Source organism: Aquarana catesbeiana, linkage group LG05, assembly GCF_042186555.1.
Source record: "Aquarana catesbeiana isolate 2022-GZ linkage group LG05, ASM4218655v1, whole genome shotgun sequence".
Lineage (NCBI taxonomy): Eukaryota > Metazoa > Chordata > Amphibia > Anura > Ranidae > Aquarana > Aquarana catesbeiana.
Genome location: NC_133328.1, coordinates 194459598 through 194480061, shown reverse-complemented (window position 1 = coordinate 194480061; position 20464 = coordinate 194459598). Strand labels below are relative to the sequence as shown.

At 40.0% G+C, this 20464-nt stretch overlaps 1 protein-coding gene across 1 annotated transcript in view; it reads right to left on the bottom strand.

The window, feature by feature from the left end:
• The window catches only part of LOC141144607 (epidermal growth factor receptor-like), a 289829-nt gene that overhangs the window by 40551 nt on the left and 228814 nt on the right, over positions 1-20464 (bottom strand). Inside the window, exons 9-14 of the mRNA XM_073630459.1 lie at positions 19526-19658; positions 17980-18053; positions 12662-12752; positions 11277-11476; positions 9557-9689; positions 2334-2424 (exon numbers count right to left, since the gene is read on the bottom strand). Of these exons, the coding sequence (XP_073486560.1) occupies positions 2334-2424; positions 9557-9689; positions 11277-11476; positions 12662-12752; positions 17980-18053; positions 19526-19658 (722 nt within the window). The remainder of the gene's footprint in view (positions 1-2333; positions 2425-9556; positions 9690-11276; positions 11477-12661; positions 12753-17979; positions 18054-19525; positions 19659-20464) is intronic.

The following is a 20464-nucleotide window of genomic DNA, read 5'->3' as shown; positions in this document are numbered from 1 at the left end:
AAGCCGCCGCTGACAGCTCAGCGTGGGTCCGAACCAGAGCAGCTGCAGAACTGGTAAGTACAGTGATTTTTGCTTTATAGGGCTAGATAGATTAGGGTTAGAATGTGGCAGAGAGTAGGTTTAGCGTTAGGTTGTGACTGGAATTCCACTTTAAAAGTTAAAGCCTAAAGCTAACCATATGGATCAAAATTTCACCCTGGTTGTATAGAAGTTGATCTCTGATCTACTGATTGATATCTGTACAACCAACCTGTTGAATAAATGCCACTCGATCAGTGCCGCTGGCTATAGACAGCAGCGCTGATCAGTGTGTTCTGATGACGGGGAAGTCTCAGTGGTAGTGTTTCCTCCATTCACATTGAATGTGTGGAGGGAGGAATCTGGTCATTTATTTTTTTCACTCAACCTGCTGTTTGAATGAACAAAAATGAATCCTCTACGGGCTGCTTAACTGTAGCTAAAACTTAAAGCAGAAAAATCAGCACAAAGGACATCATTTACAGTCAGTAGAATGTGTCACTTGTGCTGATTCCTCTTCTGTTAGTAGAAATCCTTCTCAGTCTGTGCCTCCCTCCACCGCTGTAATCTTACAGTGCAGTGGAGGTCAATATAACAACAAGGGACTGTTATGGACACTCATCAAGAGAGTCTGACTATGCTCCCTCTTTCCACCTAGGTGCTCCATTCATGGAAGCTGTAATACGGCTTCTATGAATAGATTAGATGGGTGAAAAAAGGGCAAAATATTTGGGCTCTCTTGACGAAAGCCTGTGACAGCCCCTTAATTGTTGTAACCCCCACTGCAACTGTAAGTTATGTCCCTTGAGATGATTTTTCTGTTTTTGATTTTAGATATACTCAGGTGTCAGATGGGATTTTCAAGAACCCACCCATGAAGTAACATGGAAAAATCTTTCAGAACAAACGTTCATAAGAAGGAAGACACAGCACTGCTGGCAGAAGAAAAGTCACTTTGGAAAATCACAGTGATCACATGATTAGGAGGAAAAGAGACCAGATCCTAAACTTCTCTACAAGACAATAGGGCTTCAGGGTGCAGGCCGATCTCTGAGCACAGTGTTCTCACAGCTTAACTGAAAGCTAGGTAATTTCTGATAGAGAATCATATTTTCAGGTCACACTGCACTACCAGATTTCTTCAGTAGGTGGTGCAGCAGGTAACATCTGAAATGAAAACAATCTATACAAAAAACACCTCCAAGATCTAAACAGGACATATACTCTTTCGTGTTACTACAGAAAGGGATCCAAAGAGAAAGGATCTTTCAGTTTTCCTGGAAGTCCACAATAAAAACACATTCATAAGCAATTCCTATAGGCAGAAGGGTTCATCGTGTATACAGGTGTGTTCTGACATGTTGGATATTCTTTGCAAGTCCACCAATTATTATCTTCTCTTCATAGAAACCCTTTCATCATGTACAGTATGTGCTACGTATGTCGGTCAGCATAGTCGAAGAGAAGATTGTGGTTGGCTCCACTGTTGGTTTGATTAGGAGAAGCAGATTTCCCACGGTCCATCGCTTACTGTGAGAGACCTGTGCAAGTATGGCCACCCTCATATTCCCCGTTGTATTTCCATTTTTCACTTGAACTCAAGTGATCTAGGCAAGTGGTGGTAGATATTCTGTGAAATGAATACTAATATGGTTTGAGTTAGAGTAATCCATATCTAATGTTACTGCTTTCATCTCTCCATTATTTAGTGATAACTAAAAGAAAGGCAAATTATTCTCGTTCAATCCAAATACAGTTCACTTCATCTACTTTCCCACAGTCTTTATGAGAAACAGATCTTATAAAACACACTTAGTCAAACAGTTTTTATTTTCTCATCAACATACAACAAAAAGGAATCAAATTAAAACCTTCTTGGATATCCTAATCTGAAAGCCCTAAAGCCTAAATATGCGAGATGTATTTGGAAAGAGCCATAGTGTCATTATAAATAAACAGCTGAATTAATGACTGAACCCGCCACAACCTCTTTTTCCCTTTGCTCGGGTCTATTGAGCCCAGATGTGCAACAATATTTGCAAAGAAAATAAAATAATAATAAAAAAAAAAAAGTAATGAAAAACAGTTATCCATCCTGTTACTCTTTCGTCTCTTTCTATCACACCCCACAAGACAGGAAGTTTAGTTCCTGAGAAGTCAGGCTTTCTTTTTTTCCCCTCTTCATCTTTCCAAAGAAACGGTCAGTTCAGTACTCAGGAAGCCCAGAAGTAAACGTACAATGTCAAAATATTGTGAATCACTTTCTACTTCACTTGGTTCATAACATATTATTGTGACACATTCATCATACTTACCGGTCCAATGCAGGTAAGTGTATTGTTCTGTGGTAAGCATTCAGAGTGGCATGAAAAACAATTGTCATTTTCAATATACTCTCGGGGATCTCTGAAACAACAATAAAAAATAGGATTTTTTTTATATAGATTTAATTTTTTTTAATGTAGTTTAGTTTTGTAGTTTAGTAAACTCATATTTAAAGGGTAACTCTTATGGGAAGAAAAAATAAAGCAAAAAAAAATAAAAAAATAATATAACATAAATAATTGCCACACAAGCCATATTGTTTTTTTAATGTTGCTAAACGTTACCTTTCCCTTTCAAACTATAGAACTGTAACTTTCTGTAAAAATGAATGCAATATGGCTACCTGGAGGCATTCTGTACACTGTTGGGGTACAAAATGCCTCCAAAAATGTAATTTCCTGTTTGGGTGAAGAACTTGGCCCTGAGCCTAGGTTCACATCTATGTAGGTGGCAGTTCATCAGTTTTCTGGCGCATCTTGTGGTGCGTTTTTGAACTCGCTTTTTTGATGCGTTTTTCAGAGGGTTTTTTTGCTAGTAGGAAAGTATGACAGTTCTGTTCATTGAGTGTGACTTTGATGGGACTTTACACTCTCTGGCACTCAGGTCGCATCAAAGTAGAGCAGGAACCTTTAACTGTCCAAAGTCACATGTTAGGGTTAGGATAAAGGGCTAGGGTTAGGGTCTAGAGTTAGGGTTAAGGGCTAGGGTTAGGGTTAAGGGGAGGGTTAAATGTTAGAGTTAGAGGTAATCATTAGTGTTAGGGTTAACAGTAATCATTAGGGTTAGGATTAGCGGTAATCATTAGGGTTAGGATTAGTGGTAATCATTAGGGTTAGCGGCAATCATTAGAGTAACAATTACTGCTAACCCTAACAATTACTGATAACCTTAACAATTACCACTAACCCTAGCCCTAAATCCTAACCCTAACATGCAACTTTGGACACATAAAGGTTCCTGCACTACTTTGTTGCAACTCTGATTTGACTTGAGTGCCAGAGAGCATAAAGTCGCATCAAAGTCACATCAAAGACACACTCCATGAACAGAACTGTCATACTTTCCTATTAGCCCCCCCCAACCAAAAAAGTGCAAAATTGATCAAAAATGCAAAACTTGTTTTTGGTGCTGGTCCATTGAAGTCTATTACACATAAAACGCAATCTTCTGTGGGAAAAAAGGCCCTGACAAAGCGCACAAATGCGAACTAGACCCATGGGAAACCATGTTAAATGGACTGTAGTGCGTTTTCCGCAAAACGCACTAAAAACACATTGGCGTGAACCAAGGGTAAGATACAATACATTTAGGCAACCACTGCAACAAAAAAAGGTAATTTTTGGTGAGATACTGACTAAGGATTAATCATTTCTCATGGGGTTGCAGACACTGCAACTTTTCTCACCAGAAAGTGCATCAGGTGCTTATAAATATTTAGTTGCTCCCATTTCGAATCAGTCTGGCACAAGATATGACAAGACAAAGAGCTATTCCTTCTGAACAGAAACAGGTAGTATTCTAAAACAAAGTTTGTTAAAATCCTTGCAATGCACAGTTTAAACTGTGTAAATATTGATTGTCTTAGTTTTTAATTGCAGTTCTGTGAATTTTAAGGTTGTCATTAAAAAATGTGCTCCATCGGTAAATTTTCCAAGTTTTGTCAATAAATAATGCTGCAGAAGGTTGGCAAAACCGATCATGATCAGCGACCATGTGCCACTGTGATAGGCTGTCACAGTGGTCATATGACTTGGAGTTGGTCCCGCCAGGCTACCGATAGTCAAGTGAGCAGTGAGCGTGCTACCAGCACAGAAATATTGGCAGCCCAGCGACACATACATACAGTGTGTGGGCATTCTGTGTTATGCAGGGAGGACAACAGGTTAACCATCAGAAGTTATTTTATACATGGTATAATATCAGCGCCAGATTTGAAAATAAAATCAAATGTTATCCCCGATAGTCCTATAAATTCACCCTAAGAACTGACTGTTTATGACCGGTTTGAATCCCCCTATGCCACTGTTCCTGGCTTCCTATATACCGTATCTTAGTACCACCATACAAGACTGCTCTCTGCACCTTAACACAGGCGGGTGCCAAGTTTGCGACCTACAATTTCAGGGACAAATTAAGCAGCTTGGAAAAAAAACGTCACTGGAAATATTGTGAATCATTTGGAGATGTTTGTTTCTTCTCAAGTTACTTATGCTGAAAGGCAACACAGCTGTGCCATTTCTTTTAATTAGTAATAGAATCCCTGAAGATAAAAGTGGAGATGTTACTAAAAAAGAAGTAGGTTATGATCACCTGGACTGGACTGAAAGAAACAAAAGGAAAAAATGGAAGGTGGTATTTCTGTACTATGGCTTTCTAATATTGATGAATATTGAAAATTCCTTAGGATATACAAGGTAGACACGATACTTGATATTTCATAAGTGTCATAAGACAAATAGTTTTTTTCTGCATGTGCAATACAGTCAGTATAATTTTGACAAGTCATTTAAAATGAAGGAATTCATCTAGAATAAAAGACTTAGACATTTTTGAAATTGGATCTTGCCAGACGAGGCTGGTGTTGCCAAAACTACCCCATCGGGTCTGCGACCCGAGCCCACCCTGTTTTGAAGCCTATTAGAGCCTCTGGCTCTAATCACATGCTTCCTGATTGGAATCCATGCGTCCGGTGCCCTGTATGTAGATCAGGGGGCCAGACACCTGGATGGGGGGGGGGGGGGGGTGCCCATGCGACCTTAATGGATGGACCGCCACTGGATCTTTCTGCATATTTATGCCTCTTTTTTCAATCTCAGAAAGATATAAAGAAAGCTTATGTCACCTTTTATTTACCCTAAAAACACCCTATTGCTATTCATTTCAACAGCAATCTTCCTATGAGTTCATATCTGCATTTAACAGATTATAGGCTTGTTATTTATCTATAAAAGCCTCCATTGTAAAGACATCCAAAAGCCTTAAGACTGCCATTAGGTGCCGCCCCCTTTTGGTTGTGATGTCACCAGCTCCAAAAGGCTCAGGACTGTCACTCATATAACGCCCTATAGTATCCTACATTTGCTCCAGTCCATTAAAAGTTCCTGTAGAGAGGTGAAGGCAGAGGCAGAGTAGCTGGGACAGCACAGACAAGAATTAAGCACTCCCTAAAAAGAAGAGGACAATGCCTGGTAAAAGAAAGGGGTTGTGCTAGAGATCTAACTCTTCCTGGAGTACCCTAATTATTTAGCAACTATCAATTTTCCCGTTGCACACGTTGCTAGAATAGGCAAAGGAAAAGATATGAAAACAAAAAGAAGGAGAGAAAAGCGCCACTACCAAAGTGTAGCATTTATTAAAACATATTTATGAAAAGAGCATATCAATAAGTCTCCAGCAGGTGGAGAGCAAGCCCCTCTAGGTGGATGTGATTTAAGGAGCTTGGAACCAGAGAGTTAACCAGAAAGACTCCAGGAAGAGGAAACAGAAGCAACAGACTGAAGCAACATATTACATGGATGAGAACCACTGTGGACAGCAAGGAAATGTTGTAGGCCCACAAGATGGCTGTGATGATGTCACGTGAGGTAAATGGGCATGGTTATGTGTTTCAGAGCATGACCCCTTTGTTAAACCTGACAAACCTTCAAATAATGTCCAAAAGTTTTCTCAGAGTGATCATATCACAGCAGAAGTGTACAACATTTTGGGGCCACGCAGGAATCCTTCATGAAGCATATGATAAGTACACACAATAGTGCAAAGACATTTAAATTATCATCCACCAATCAGAAACAAGATGTAAGGAGTCACCTCCTCAGTAGAAAGGGTTAATCAATAAAGAAGGGGGGGGGTTAGTCTTTGCTGCGGGGTCCCAGCCCCATACCTCACATTTGTGTAATGGAGCTCATCACCTAATCATAACATTTGTCAGATTTGTCCGATCAAGGAGTATGACCATCAGGGTCCAGCGTCACCATTGCCAGGCGACTGTACTGTTCACCAATCCCTGTGCACTGCCCGGGAAGCACCTGCATACCTCGGCTGGCCGTGCTGTGGTAACAGGAGTCGCTGGATGGTCAGGCTGCTGACACCATGGAAATGTTGCCTTGGTCATTTTCTAGCAAGCTTAAAGGCGAATTGCAAGTAAATAAAAATAATTTATGAAAGAAAAACACTGCAAGCAAGCATTTATAATACTTGATATTTCTGTGCTTTTACCTGCAATTTTTAAAATCAGTGACAGGGTCTCTTTAAAATTGTTTTATTATTGCCATGTTTATTTTGTCCTAAACCTTTTGTTAATTAACATACAGCTTTGCAAAGCTGGTAAAGTAATCATAGGATATATTCCTGTTACAGGAATGAAAGCAGCCAAAAAAAAAAAAAAATCCCCTCAGACTAAGAAATGTAAGCCCATAAAAAATAGAAAAGCTGTTCTCTAATTATACTTCTATGCATTTAGTAAATCTTGCTGATGACACAGAAAGCTAGATTTCCAGGAAAGTTAAAGGTCTGGATAAGACTAAGATTAAAGGCAGTGTTAAGGCAATCGGGAGTTATGTGTTCAGTTCATTTAGGGCATTCTGCGTATTTTAGAGCTAAACACAAAGCACTTCTCCTGAAACATCAGCCAGGTATTACGCAAATCACCATGACACTGTAAGCTAAAATTAGTTTTCTAATTACAAAGTCTGCACACAAGGCTTTAGGTGGTCTTTGAGGCACAGCACTGAAAAGGCAAAACAAAATCCTGGGCGGAAAAAAGATCTTCCATTTGTTTGTTACTAACCAAGCACTTGCAAAAAACTTTGATATGCTAGGTGATGGTGGCTGGTTCATTCTTTGTTATATTCAATTGATATGACAAAGGGACATATTTATAAAGCAAAGGGAATGGGGTTTTCACCAAACATTCACTGTGGGTGAATCAATCACTGCCATTCTTGTTTTTCAACTTATTTTGATGTAAGAATGCAGTTGACAATGAGGACGGCCGCATCATTCTGCCAGTGGAGCAATACAAACATAACAGTGGGGGTTGTTTACTAAAACTGGAATCTGGTGCAGCTCTGCATAGAAACCAATCAGTTTCCAGGTTTATTTGTCAAAGCTTATTTGAACAAGCTGAAGTTAGAAGCTGATTGGCTACCATATAAATCTGCACCAGATTCTGAGTGCTCCAGCTTTAGTAAATCTTCCCCTGGGTTCCTTTATACTATAGTTTAAGGTTTGAAATGGTTCTAAGGATGAGCATTGATCAGTTTTTGGATGTGCAGGGTGGTCAGTCCATTAAGTTGCAATTGGAGGAAGGTGAAAGGCTCTTGCCTGTAGGATATTAAGTCTAATTTAGGTGGAAGGTAGAGGGTCAATTGGAGGATCCTCAATTAATAGTCTGGTTTGATACCATTGAGTGTATTGGAAACATTATAATATGGATTGTTGGGAATCAGTAGGCTAGGTTTGAATGAAAGCTTCCCAGACATAAAAAAAATGTTGAACTATTTTGGAGAATAAGGATATCGTTTAGTGTAACTTTAACCTCACTGTTTCCAAAATTACCCATTGTTGGTTTAGGGAACAATAAACTTTAGTGAAGATTGGATCTTGGTTTGCAGCTGTTGGTGATTTGGACTGACTTACGTACATCTATACAGAATTATGTGCCTGCACTAGACTAGATAGTTCACTATTTAGATAAGGTAACATGTTCCTACAGTGTATTTCAGTGTCCAATCCTAAATGCCCTGAGAACCAACTACATATCCCTGATGAAAATGTACAGTTTAGTATGGCCTAAAGTTCCTGTGTCCACCCTTCTTGTTTTGAAACTCCTGTATGAAATAAATCAATGTCAATTTGATAGTACAACTCTGGGCTCACCCTTCCTCCTGCAATACTCCCCCTCCTCTACTATATTTTAGACTTTATGATTTACAGCTGGGATGACTTAAGCACCACTCCTTGCATCATTACACTGTGAGTACAGTTCACATGGTAGCCTATGACCCCCCGCACTAATTTCATGGGTTATATGATGATAGGAATCATTCAGTGAAAAATACTTAGGACATCTAGTGGTGCATCTAGAGATGCTCAGAAGAGAGGAAGAGAATATTTCCAGTGCTACTCTTTTTGTTTAAAACCCTTACTGGGAAACTTTTTTTTTTAGCCTGGAGTTGGGCTTTAAGAAGCCAAACACAACTTAACAGTGTGAACATATTTTTTTTACTCAGTAATTAGGAATCTTAAACAAAATGGAAGAAAAATACGTTTTCAAGGTATGTAGAAGTATATCTTTTAAATCGTATTCGTGGCACCACTTATTTTACATATGAATATGAAAAAGGAATTGCTCCCACCCATGACATTCTTTGTATCTTCTAAATTTATACAATTAAGATTATTCAAACATTTTTATATACTAGGAGGGACATTTAAAGTAGATTTCTATTATTTATAGAAAAATATATAAACATATATAAAATGGTTTTTATCCTTTCCTATTAAAAAATATGTCTCCTTGTAATTTTTGTAGAACAACATGATGACACTGGAAAATAACCACTGAAGGATATAGATTGTAGAGCGCTCCTGTTTAGATCACCAGTTTGAACCCCTTCCGAAGCTCATTATGCTCCCTGTCACATCTCACCAATCAATACCGTATTCTTTCCAACTGTATCCTTACTGGCTTTCCTAGCACCACATGCATCATTTTCTGTGATATTACCAATAGAACCAATCATCTTCCACATACGATTTAAGCATCTTTATGGGGAACAATGGTCAATCTTGAAGAAAGAGCCATTGTCTTTTTGGTCCAGTGGTTTCCCATGTGCCTCTCTAATTAGTCAACTTGTCCTTTGAAGGCCCCTTTCATCCTACTACCGATCTCCAGTGGTCATTTTGAGCCACCTTCTGTCTACATGCACACCCTACAACTCTAGCTTGACTTTCCGATAGTGACAACTGTGGACCACGCCTGCACAACAGAAGTAACTGACAGGGTGACAATGCTGGGAAACCTTTGTCATCTCATAGCAGTAGGTGTCTGAACAAGGATATGCATGGCAAGATCACCAAATATTATTGTAACAACAGCTGCATATTTAAAAAGACTGAAAACAAATTTTAAGATGAATTTAACCTGTCAAAGCTCATATGAGATTTTAGTGATTGGGTTTAAGTTCATGGTTAGTTAAGGTGAAATTACCCTGTATTGATGTTGCAGGATGGCACACATTCTTTTCCACGTTTGTATGTTTGACAGGACAAACACTGTGCAGGTCCAGGTCCCCAACAGCCCTGGTCAGAGCATAAAGGATGGCAAACACCTGCAATGCGAGCTGGAAAAAAAAATAAAAAAATCAAATCCAATAACACATCGTGTACTCTGACCTAAACATAGTACTTAAAAAAATATTAATACCAACTATGGATAGATACAAGCACATTCTGACCTCTGTCTTTTCCTGCGCAGTGTGTAAACATGCTTGTAGTCATGGCTGATTGGCATATTTATGTTCTTAGCAAATGATCACATTTTCCTTAATACCAGTGTGCTAAAATCACCTAGTACCTATCAATATCTCAACATATACCTGCTGAGTGGTGGATAATTTAATGTGCACCTATTATGAAGATGTTTATTTCAAAGAACGACCTGACTGCCAATCTTAAATTCTACCATCAGGCCAACAGCTAATACAAAATTAACCTACAAATATGCAAACTCTCCTATCTGCCAAAGGATTTTTTATTTTGCCTAGCCATTTTATTGAGTGAAACATGTCTCCTGAGCAACACAGCCAGGCACTACTTTTTCTGTCGGAATTGTTGCTAGGAAAAACATACTGAGAGAGGACCAATCTGCAAAAGATTACTAGTATTTATCTCATAGAATAATTGTTAGGTTAACCGATGCACGCTGACATTGCTAAATTTGACCTGGGTTTCCCGGCTTTAAAGCGGAGATCCACCCAAAAGCTTATCTGCCTCTCCCCCCTCTGGTGCCACATTTGGCCCCTTTCGGGGGAGCGGGTACCTGTTAAAAACCCACTTCTGTGAGACTGCGCCCTCCTCCTTCCTCCGCCGCCGGGCCAGTTAGAAAGTGCAGCGCGCTTTGCGCATGCGCAGTAGGGAACTTGCTGTTGGGAAAACATAATGCCTCCACGGGAGCGATTTCACTATAAACACTGATTGTGTGGATAGGGTAATCGAGCGAATTTACGCCATCTATGGCTGGCCTAAGTCTTTAAAAAAAAAAATCCCCTGCATTCAAAGAGAGCTACAGTATTATACTTATCTCTCTGGTGGCCCATTCCTGCGCTGTAGCCCCCAGTCTTCTGTATTTCACATGTCTGGAAGTGTTGGAAGCCAGAGTCCCCCTGCCATGCTCTGTGGGTCCTTTCTCCAACCTCCAAGACTCAGCAGTGACATAAGGCTTGCAGGAGGATCCATAGCACGTGGCAGGGAAAACAGACTTCCAATAATCCCAGAAGTGACAAATGTTGAAGAATCTTAAAGAGGCTACAGTTCTGAAACAGAGGTGAGGTAAGAGACACGGGCTGCTGGGGAGGCGGTTATAACACCTCTTCTATAGCAGGGGATTGGCATTTAGGCTTTTATTTTAGAAATTGAGATTGATTTTTATAGACATCTGCTTGTATTTCCTTTTGACATTAGTATTTTCGTGCGACTCCATGGCCTGGATAGAGAAGCACTCGTTATCTCTGTATGTAGTGCCCTTTTAAGTTCAGACCTTTGCTGTTGGTATTCTGGGCAGTTATGTTTACAGAAACCCAGAAAGTGGCAAGGGAAGAATCCTATGCCTTGTAATAAGGCAACGTTTCCCTACACATTGTACTTTTATTATTGTTTATTCATAAAAAAAGAACTTCATATTGTTGCATATCCTATGGTGGTAAACTTACTACATTCTTCTTCGGGACTGTTTTCCTCAATTTTTGTGTTCTGGTTTGTTTTAAAGATAGACGTCCAATTGACTGAATTAGCATAGCAGAGATTTTTATTTCCTCTAATTATCACATCACCATCACTTATTTCCTTGAGAGACCGCAATCCCAGAGACTTTATTGATACTTGATTCACTATGCCCAAAGAGTATCTGCCACTAGAATGAAAGAAAACATTTAGCATTTTTTTAAAAAAACCTCTGATATGTACTTTTACTGTGCACATCATTTTCATGTTGACATTTGCACAGTCTTAGACACATTCACATTTAACTTTTGAGTGCCTGTAATTTACACACAATAAAAAAATATCAAAAGAAAAAAAATCCTTTTTGTCAACAAATCTAAGGGATTTCCATAGCATTTACACTTCTAACTGATGTCAAAGATGTGTTCACACTTGGGTTCAATATAACAATGGCATAGTTATCAAATAGAAAGTTAGAAGGCATATATGTATTCAATACCTTTGCTATATTACCAATTAAAGCAGAACTTTACCCATAACAACTTGATAAAAAAGAATGTTCTTTAGCAAGGAAGATACATTCCACATTAATTATTCTGCTACCAAAATTAGTGTGTGCTGTAAACTGCCTCCAGCATTGTTCCTGTTTATTCTTGCCAGAGGCTACCATTTTCCTGAAGCCCAGAGCCCCTGAACAGCAGTAAATCATAAAGCGGAACTAAACCCAATGATTTAACAGTTTTAAAAAACAGTTATCTTCCTGGAATGTATTACTGGATTTTAAACCGTATAGACACTTATTTTTAATGTTTTATATCCACAAAAGGGGCCAGCCTGAAGTGATCTAGCAGAATTTAATTTTCTGAATAAAGTTTGACTTTAAGCTAAATTGTTCTTAGGCAAGAATTATCTGAAACTGTTGTTTCTTGATGGTGCTCATCCAAGACACTGGATAGACAGTTTCCCTGTCCCAATGGGGTTGATTTACTAAAACTGGAGAGTTCAAAATCTGGTGCAGCAGCTGTACATGGTAGCCAATCAGCTTCCGCTTGTTCAATTAAGCTTTGACAACAAACCTGGAAGCTGATTGGTTTCTATTCAGAACTGCACCAGATTTTGAACTCTCCAGTTTTTAAGTCAACCCCACTGTCTCCATGAGTGCTGTAAATTTGCCCCGGCCTAGCGATTCCAAAATACACCAAAACATGCCAAAAATACTTGAACAAGTCATACCCATCACAAGGTTTTGGACAGAGCACTGTCTATTGCCCATGAATATTACTGCTGGAGCCCCAGGTTAAAAGTAGCTACACCAGAACCACCATTGGCTTAGATTTTTCATTTCTCAACTGCCTTATTCTTGGGATTTACTTACAGTTGCTTTGTTCTGCCTCTGATTATTTCAAGATTTTCAAAAACACTTAGGTCAGTGTAGTTGGCTGGCCAGTACTGAATTAATAGGAATCCTGTAAAAAGAAAGGGAACCCATGTAGTTATTTTGCCTGACAGATATCAAGTTATGAGGTCAAGAATGTTTGCATACATACTACTTCTCAACCAGGAACATTAATTTCATTTATATGCCCCAGGCATTACTTCAAGAGTAGTCCGTAAACATAAGTTCCACCCCTGGTATAAAACCAGATACTCGTAATATCATAGTGATGATTTTCCTGAGAAAAATGTGGCAGAAGTCAGTGGAGTGGATCTGGTATTACTGCACTGCTTCCTCGGTGTCCTCAAACGTCAAAGGTAGTTGGGGTCAGGAGATGTGAATGTTTTAAAGTATACTTGTCAGCTATTTTAAACATTAGAAAGAAAAACATGCTTAAACTGCTATCACAGTGGTTATCCAGATAAACCTCTGATTCAGGTTTCACTTTGTTAATAAAGAATACCTTTCCCAACTCTGGAACGAAACCTTATCTCCCCGTCTTCCCCTACTACAGTGAGAGTATTTTACAGGTGCAGATACTGACCTAAAGCCTGGGAAGTTAACAAAGTGCAACCAATTGCAATTGCAGAGGAGTGTTTTCAGATTAGGAAATACTTTTACTTAGAAGATAAAAACTGGCTAACAGGTTTTCTTTAACCTTATGCTTCCCTAGCAAATAATAACATAGGAAAAAATAAATCACAAAGGATATGATGTGTAAGGCCTATTCAAACTTGAGTGATCAACATCTGATTTCCATGTGCCCTTAAACAGCCTCAGCCTGGGCTCCATCCAGGCCACCCCAAGCGCGTTTCGCCCCACCCACAGGGCATTAATGATGTGCTGTTGCACAATTTTCAGAAAAAAAGACAAGAGCTTCTTTGGGGCTTGATCACATGTTTTTGTCCCCAACATCAATAGAAGTACCTGAAAATGCACATAACATGCATATTTCATGCAGTTTTGTGCCTCACAATGGTCTCCTCCTTCTAGTAACTAGCTTTCCTTTGGCTAAAACAAAAAACTCAAGCCTGAAAAATGCAAGAAAAAAAAAAAAACTGTGCCAGTGAATCCAGGCTAAAGAGTGTGCTAAAGGATATGTTTCTTACTCTTAGCTACCAAGTTGTAATTTTTATATTCCAGGTTTGTAAATTAAACCATGGAACTGACAGTTTATTATGGCCAAGATACAATGGGGACGGAAAGTATTCAGACCCCCTTAAATTTTTCACTCTTTGTTATATTGCAGCCATTTGCTAAAATCATTTAAGTTCATTTTTTTCCTCATTAATGTATACATAGCACCCCATATTGACAGAAAAACACAGAATTGTTGACATTTTTGCAGATTTATTAAAAAAGAAAATCTGAAATATCACATGGTCCTAAGTATTTGCTCAGTATTTAGTAGAAGCACCCTTTTGATCTAATACAGCCATGAGTCTTTTTGGGAAAGATGCAACAAGTTTTTCACACCTGGATTTGGAGATCCTCTGCCATTCCTCCTTGCAGATCCTCTACAGCCATTTTTAGGTCTCTCAAGAGATGCTCAATTGGGTTTAAGTCAGGGCTCTAGCTGGGCCATTCAAGAACAGTCATGGAGTTGTTGTGAAGCCACTACTTCGTTATTTTAGCTGTGTGCTTAAGGTCATTGTCTTGTTGGAAGGTAAACCTTCAGCCCAGTCTGAGGTCCAGAGCACTCTGGAGAAGGTTTTCGTCCAGGATATCCCTGTACTTGGCCACATTCATCTTTCCCTCAATTGCAACCAGTTGTCCTGTCCCTGCAGCTGAAACACACCCCCACAGCATGATGCTGCCACCACCATGCTTCACTGTTGAGACTGTATTAGACAGGTGATGAGCAGTGCCTGGTTTTCTCCACACATACCGCTTAGAATTAAGGCCAAAAAGTTCCATCTTGGTCTCATCAGACCAGAGAATCTTATTTTTCACCATCTTGGAGTCCTTCAGGTGTTTTTTTAGCAAACTCCATGTGGGCTTTCATGTGTCTTGAAAATATATAAAAACAAGAGAGAGCGCACGCCAGCCCTAGTGTGTTCGGAGGCCACGCCTCCGAAACATGCTGTCCTAGCAATTGCATGAAGCTTACGAGAGGAGTCAGCTGCATCACTGTGCATCCCCTCCCTGGCCACGAGTGACGTCAGGCAGTGGCGGCTGGTCCGTGCGAGTGGTTTGGGCGGTGTGTGATACAAGGAAGCAGGCGGTCTGTGCTTACTGGAATACTTTACCACGCTGCTAGTTGCTGTGAGCTAACTGATCCCTACAGACCAGAAGAGGAGGCTATTATGGAGCTGTTTATGCCATTTAACGCTGGATGTTTGTGAGTGCAACCCTCGTTTTTTATACACTTATCTTCATCTATTAAACGATAACACACTAGGGCTGGCGTGCGCTCTCTCTTGTTTTTATATATTTTCAGAATCATGTCTACCACCCAGTGGACTTTTGGGAGAGCTGAAACACCTTAAGCGAGGAATATACATACAGACTGTTTACTGTTGGAATAGGTATAGTGGGGACAGCGCTAAACTTGGTTTGTTGTGTGTGTTTCATGTGTCTTGCACTGAGGAGAGGCTTCCCTCGGGCCACTCTGCCATAAAGCCCCGACTGGTGGAGGGCTGCAGTGATGGTTGATGTTCTACATCTTTCTCCCATCTCCCGACTGCATCTCTGGAGCTCAGCCACAGTGATCTTTGGGTTCTTCTTTACCTCTCTCACCAAGGCTCTTCTCCCCCGATAGCTCAGTTTGGACAGACGGCCAGCTCTAGGAAGGGTTCTGGTCGTCCCAAACGTCTTCCATTTAAGGATTATAGAGGCCACTGTGCTCTTAGGAACCTTAAGTGCAGCAGAAATTATTTTGTAACCTTGGCCAGATCTGTGCCTTGCCACAATTCTGTCTCTGAGCTCTTCAGGCAGTTCCTTTGACCTCATGATTCTCATTTGCTCTGACATGCACTGTGAGCTGTAAGGTGTTATATAGACAGGTGTGTGGCTTTCCTAATCAAGTCCAATCAGTATAATCAAACACAGCTAGATGCAAATGAAGGTGTAGAACCATCTCAAGGATGATCAGAAGAAATGGACAGCACCTGAGTTAAATATATGAGTGTCACAGCAAAGGGTCTGAATACTTAGGACTAGGGTTGTCCCGATACCACTTTTTTAGGACCGAGTACAAGTACCGATACTTTTTTTCAAGTACTCGCCGATACCGATTACCAATACTTTTTTTTAAATGTCACGTGACAGTGTGTTTTTTTTTTTTTTTTTTTTTTTAACAGTGCTTTCTTTTTTTGTGGGGTGGGGGGGGTGGGGAGGGGGTGAACGGTGTATGTGTGTGTGTGTTTTTTTTTATTTATTTATTTATTTACAATTTTTATTTTTTAAAATAATATTTTTTTTATACTTTATTGCAATATGTGTTTTTTTTTTTTTTTTTTTTTATCAGCCCTGTTGGGGGGCTTTGGTGAGATATCAGGGGTCTTAACAGACCTCTGATATCTCCCCCTTGAGACAGAGAAAGAGACAGAGGATAGAGATTCCCCAGTCCCTTTCTCTGCAGCCTCAGCTGCACTGAGAATGAATGGAGAGAAGACAGCGGGGCCTCTCTCAATTCATAAACTGAGACATCGTAATCACAGGAGATTACAATGTTTCAGTTATGTGAATGGACAGAGTCAGCTGACTCTGTCTATTCACAAAGCAAGGAGGAGGAGGACAGCGGAACGGAGGGGGACAGAAAAGGAGAGGGGATCGGAGGGGACAGTCACAGCGGAGAGGCACAGAGAAGGAGAGGGGATCGGAGGGGACAGTCACAGCGGAGAGGCACAGAGGAGGAGAGGGGATCGGAGGGGACAGTCACAGCGGAGAGGCACAGAGGAGGAGAGGGGATCGGAGGGGACAGTCACAGCGGAGAGGCACAGAGGAGGAGAGGGGATCGGAGGGGACAGTCACAGCGGAGAGGCACAGAGGAGGAGAGGGGAACGGAGGGGGACAGCGGAGAGGGACAGAGGAAAGGAGGGGACATGGAGGAGGATGCAGTGACAGTCAGCGGTGAGCGATCACCGCTGTGTCACTAAAGCAGCTGAAAGCCAGCGGGGGGGAGAATCTTGTAACTCCCCCACCGCCGATCACAGCTGTCCTCCAGGTATCGGGTGAAGCATCGGGAGCATTTGCCCGAGTACAAGTAATTGGGCAAATGCTCGGTATCGGTGCCGATACCGATACTAGTATCGGTATCGGGACAACCCTACTTAGGACCATGTGATATTTCAGTTTTTCTTTTTTAATAAATCTGCAAAAATATCAACAATTCTGTGTTTTTCTGTCAATATGGGGTGCTGTGTGTACATTAATGTGGAAAAAAATGAACTTAAATGATTTTAGCAAATGGCTGCAATATAACAAAGAGTGAAAAATGTAAGGGGGTCTGAATACTTTCCGTCCCCACTGTATGTCTTCACACTTTTCAGGCTGCCTGTTGGTCTCTCTTATTACTGGGCTACATTTTTAAATATGCTACTAGTATTGTCATCCGGTACAAATCATGACTCAAACAAAATAAACCGATGAAAGATAATGACACACCCAAAACAACATGATGACCTTACGTGTTTGATTTACTAATGACTAATAGACTATTCACTTTGCAAGTGAATTTTCCCTTTTAGCTTAGTAAATGAGGGGAAGCTCTGCTGACTTCCATCATCCAATCATGTGCAAGCAAAAAAACTGTTTTTGTTTGACATCTTCCTTGCATTATCCTGGGTATTCTTTGCAAAGTGAATTGTCACCACATCTGCTTTGCTAAGGGGAAATTCCCTTGCAAAATGACAATTCTCTTTGAAAGGGATCAAACTATATGCCCTATGACTATCAACCATAGGCGTACGCAGGGGTTGTGCTAGGTGTGCCTGGGGACACCCTAATCACCCTGTGCGGCGCAGATTCCGCCTACCCATATTTCAACAAAGCCCCCCAATGGGGCTCCTCAAAATAAAATAAAAACTAAATAATAAAATAATAAAAATAAAAAATTACTAACACGGTCCACTGCCCTACTGACAGTAACCTCTACCCAACTGTCAAGTCCACTGCTCTACTGACACCATCCACTGCCCTACTAACACCTTCCATGTTTTAATACATTTGGGGTGCACACCCTAATACAATATGCTGCACACACCTATGTTATCAACCCCTATATCTTCTGCTGTATTATCTATTAATGAACATACCTGTTATTTCTTTGATAGTTTTAAAGATGCTCAGCTTTTCTGGATTTAATGGCGGTGTCTTGGTGAAAGAATCGCTAAAAAATAATCAAATATATTTATATTTAGATGAAAGCAGCAAGTGGCCCCACATATTTGACTTGTGTTTATGCCATTGTGTTTAGTCATCTCCTAGAATATCTCTACACAAGATCTATGTTTAGCCCCAGATGCCCTGCTACTTATTTTTAAGTAGAATAACATGGCCTTGAAGATATTTCTCGGTATTTAAACCAGTGAAGAATCCAGTGAAAGGAGCATATCCACATTGCTTGCATCAAGTGCAATTATTGCCAAGGAAAGAATTCAGAGTGAAGACCTAGAAGGGATTTATTTTCTTCACAGTGTTTCTTAAATTTTATAGGTAGGCAGAAGTTGTTTGAACCCACCAACACCCTCTAATTGAGTTAGTTTTTATTAAACCTTCATTAATCACCTTTTTCCAGTCCATACATCTTGACCTTTGACCTTGTGTTTGACATCCTGCCTTACTAAATACAGTTTTCCTGGTGCCTTCATGGCAGCATACGCATGGTTGGTTTGTCTACCCACAGCCAACCCACAGGACCAATTTATAATTATAAAAATGAGTGAAGCCCCCCCATTATCTTTTCTCTCCTCGGAGCCCATGGGAGCATGGATTCGCCAGCCCCTGCCTCACCCACTCAGGTTCATGATCTCCTGATATGAGGTCCCTGCCATGAAGGCACCAGGAAAATGTAATACTTACCTTTCTGTAATTTTACTTTCCTTGTGCCTATCCATGGCAGCAAATTTCAATCCTTTGTTCTTATCTATGTGGCTGGTTTAAGTCTAGTTATGAGAATGAGGGTAGGGGGGCTTTGCTCTATTTTATAGGAGCAACCAACCATGCATATGCTGTCATGGATAGGAACCAGGAAAGGAAAATTACAGAGTATTCAGCAAGTATTCAATTTACCGTTTTCTTAAGCAAATCATTTTTTTGTAACCCGTTGCAAAGTTCCTTTCTTAGAGATCCTATCAGGAACATCACTTTCTGTTGCAGACTGACAATGCTACTGTAAGTCACTGCCTTGCAATTATCAGCAGTGTGATTCACCTGCCACTCTAGCTCTTTCATTTGGCCATTGGGTTGCCTCTCAGGTCTATCAGACAGGTACTGCTCAATGGCCAACTAAAGGAGTGTGCATGGAAGGCAGATAACACTGGCTAATTGTGAGACAGTGGCTTATCTTTGCCAGGCTGCAAAAAATAGTGCTTTGACTTTCAGGACCTCTGGATAACACACTTTGCAACAGATTCACAAAAAATAAATATTAAGAAAACTATACAGCGAGACATCGTGCCAAAAATACAGAAAAATAGAGTTGGGGTTTGCATACATTTTGAATACTCCTGATTTTGGAGACTGCAAGTGGATGAATGGATGGAGTGGAGGAAAAAAATGACTCCTACTCCTGTTTTTTCATTTATTCTTAATTTTGTTTAGTTCGTATGTAATTGATTAAATAAAAATGACTTTACGTACCCTCTTCCGGCCACCATCAGAATGCTTATGCTTCCTTGTATTTTGGTACAATTCTCAAAAAAGACAATATTTGTAGCATTTATGGACAATACGGACTTTAGTTTCCCATGTCCAATTCCATCACATACTAAATCTAAAAAAAAAAGAATTTTAAATAAAAAAAACTAATATATGTAAAACATCACGTCAAAAAGAAAAACATTATTTCTTTATATATGCAGCAGATTCTAGGTGGTTGGTAGGCTAAACAAAATGCCTTGGATGCATTACAGTTCTTATCTATCTATCTATCTATCTATCTATCTATCTATCTATCTATCTATCTATCTATCTATCTATCTATCTATCTATCTATCTATCTATCTATCTATCTATCTATTTATCTATCTATCTATCTATCTATCTATCTATCTATCTATCTATCTATCTATCTATCTATCTATCTATCTATCTATCTACAGTGGCTTGCAAAAGTATTCGGCCCCCTTGAACTTTTCAACCTTTTGCAACATTTCAGGTTTCAAACATAAAGATATAAAATTTTTATTTTTTGTGAAGAATCACCAACAAGTGGGACACAATTGTGAAGTGGAACGAAATCTTTTGGATTTATGAAACTTTTTTAACTAATAAAAAAATGAAAAGTGGGGCGTGCAAAATTATTCGGCCCCCTTGCGTTAATACTTTGTAGAGCCACCTTTTGCTGCGATTACAGCTGCAAGTCGCTTGGGGTATGTCTCTATCAGTTTTGCACATCGAGAGACTGAAATTCTTGCCCATTCTTCCTTGCAAAACAGCTCAAACTCAGTGAGGTTGGATGGAGAGCGTTTGTGAACAGCAGTTTTCAGCTCTTTCCACAGATTCTCGATTGGATTCAGGTCTGGACTTTGACTTGGCCATTCTAACACCTGGATACGTTTATTTGTGAACCATTCCTTT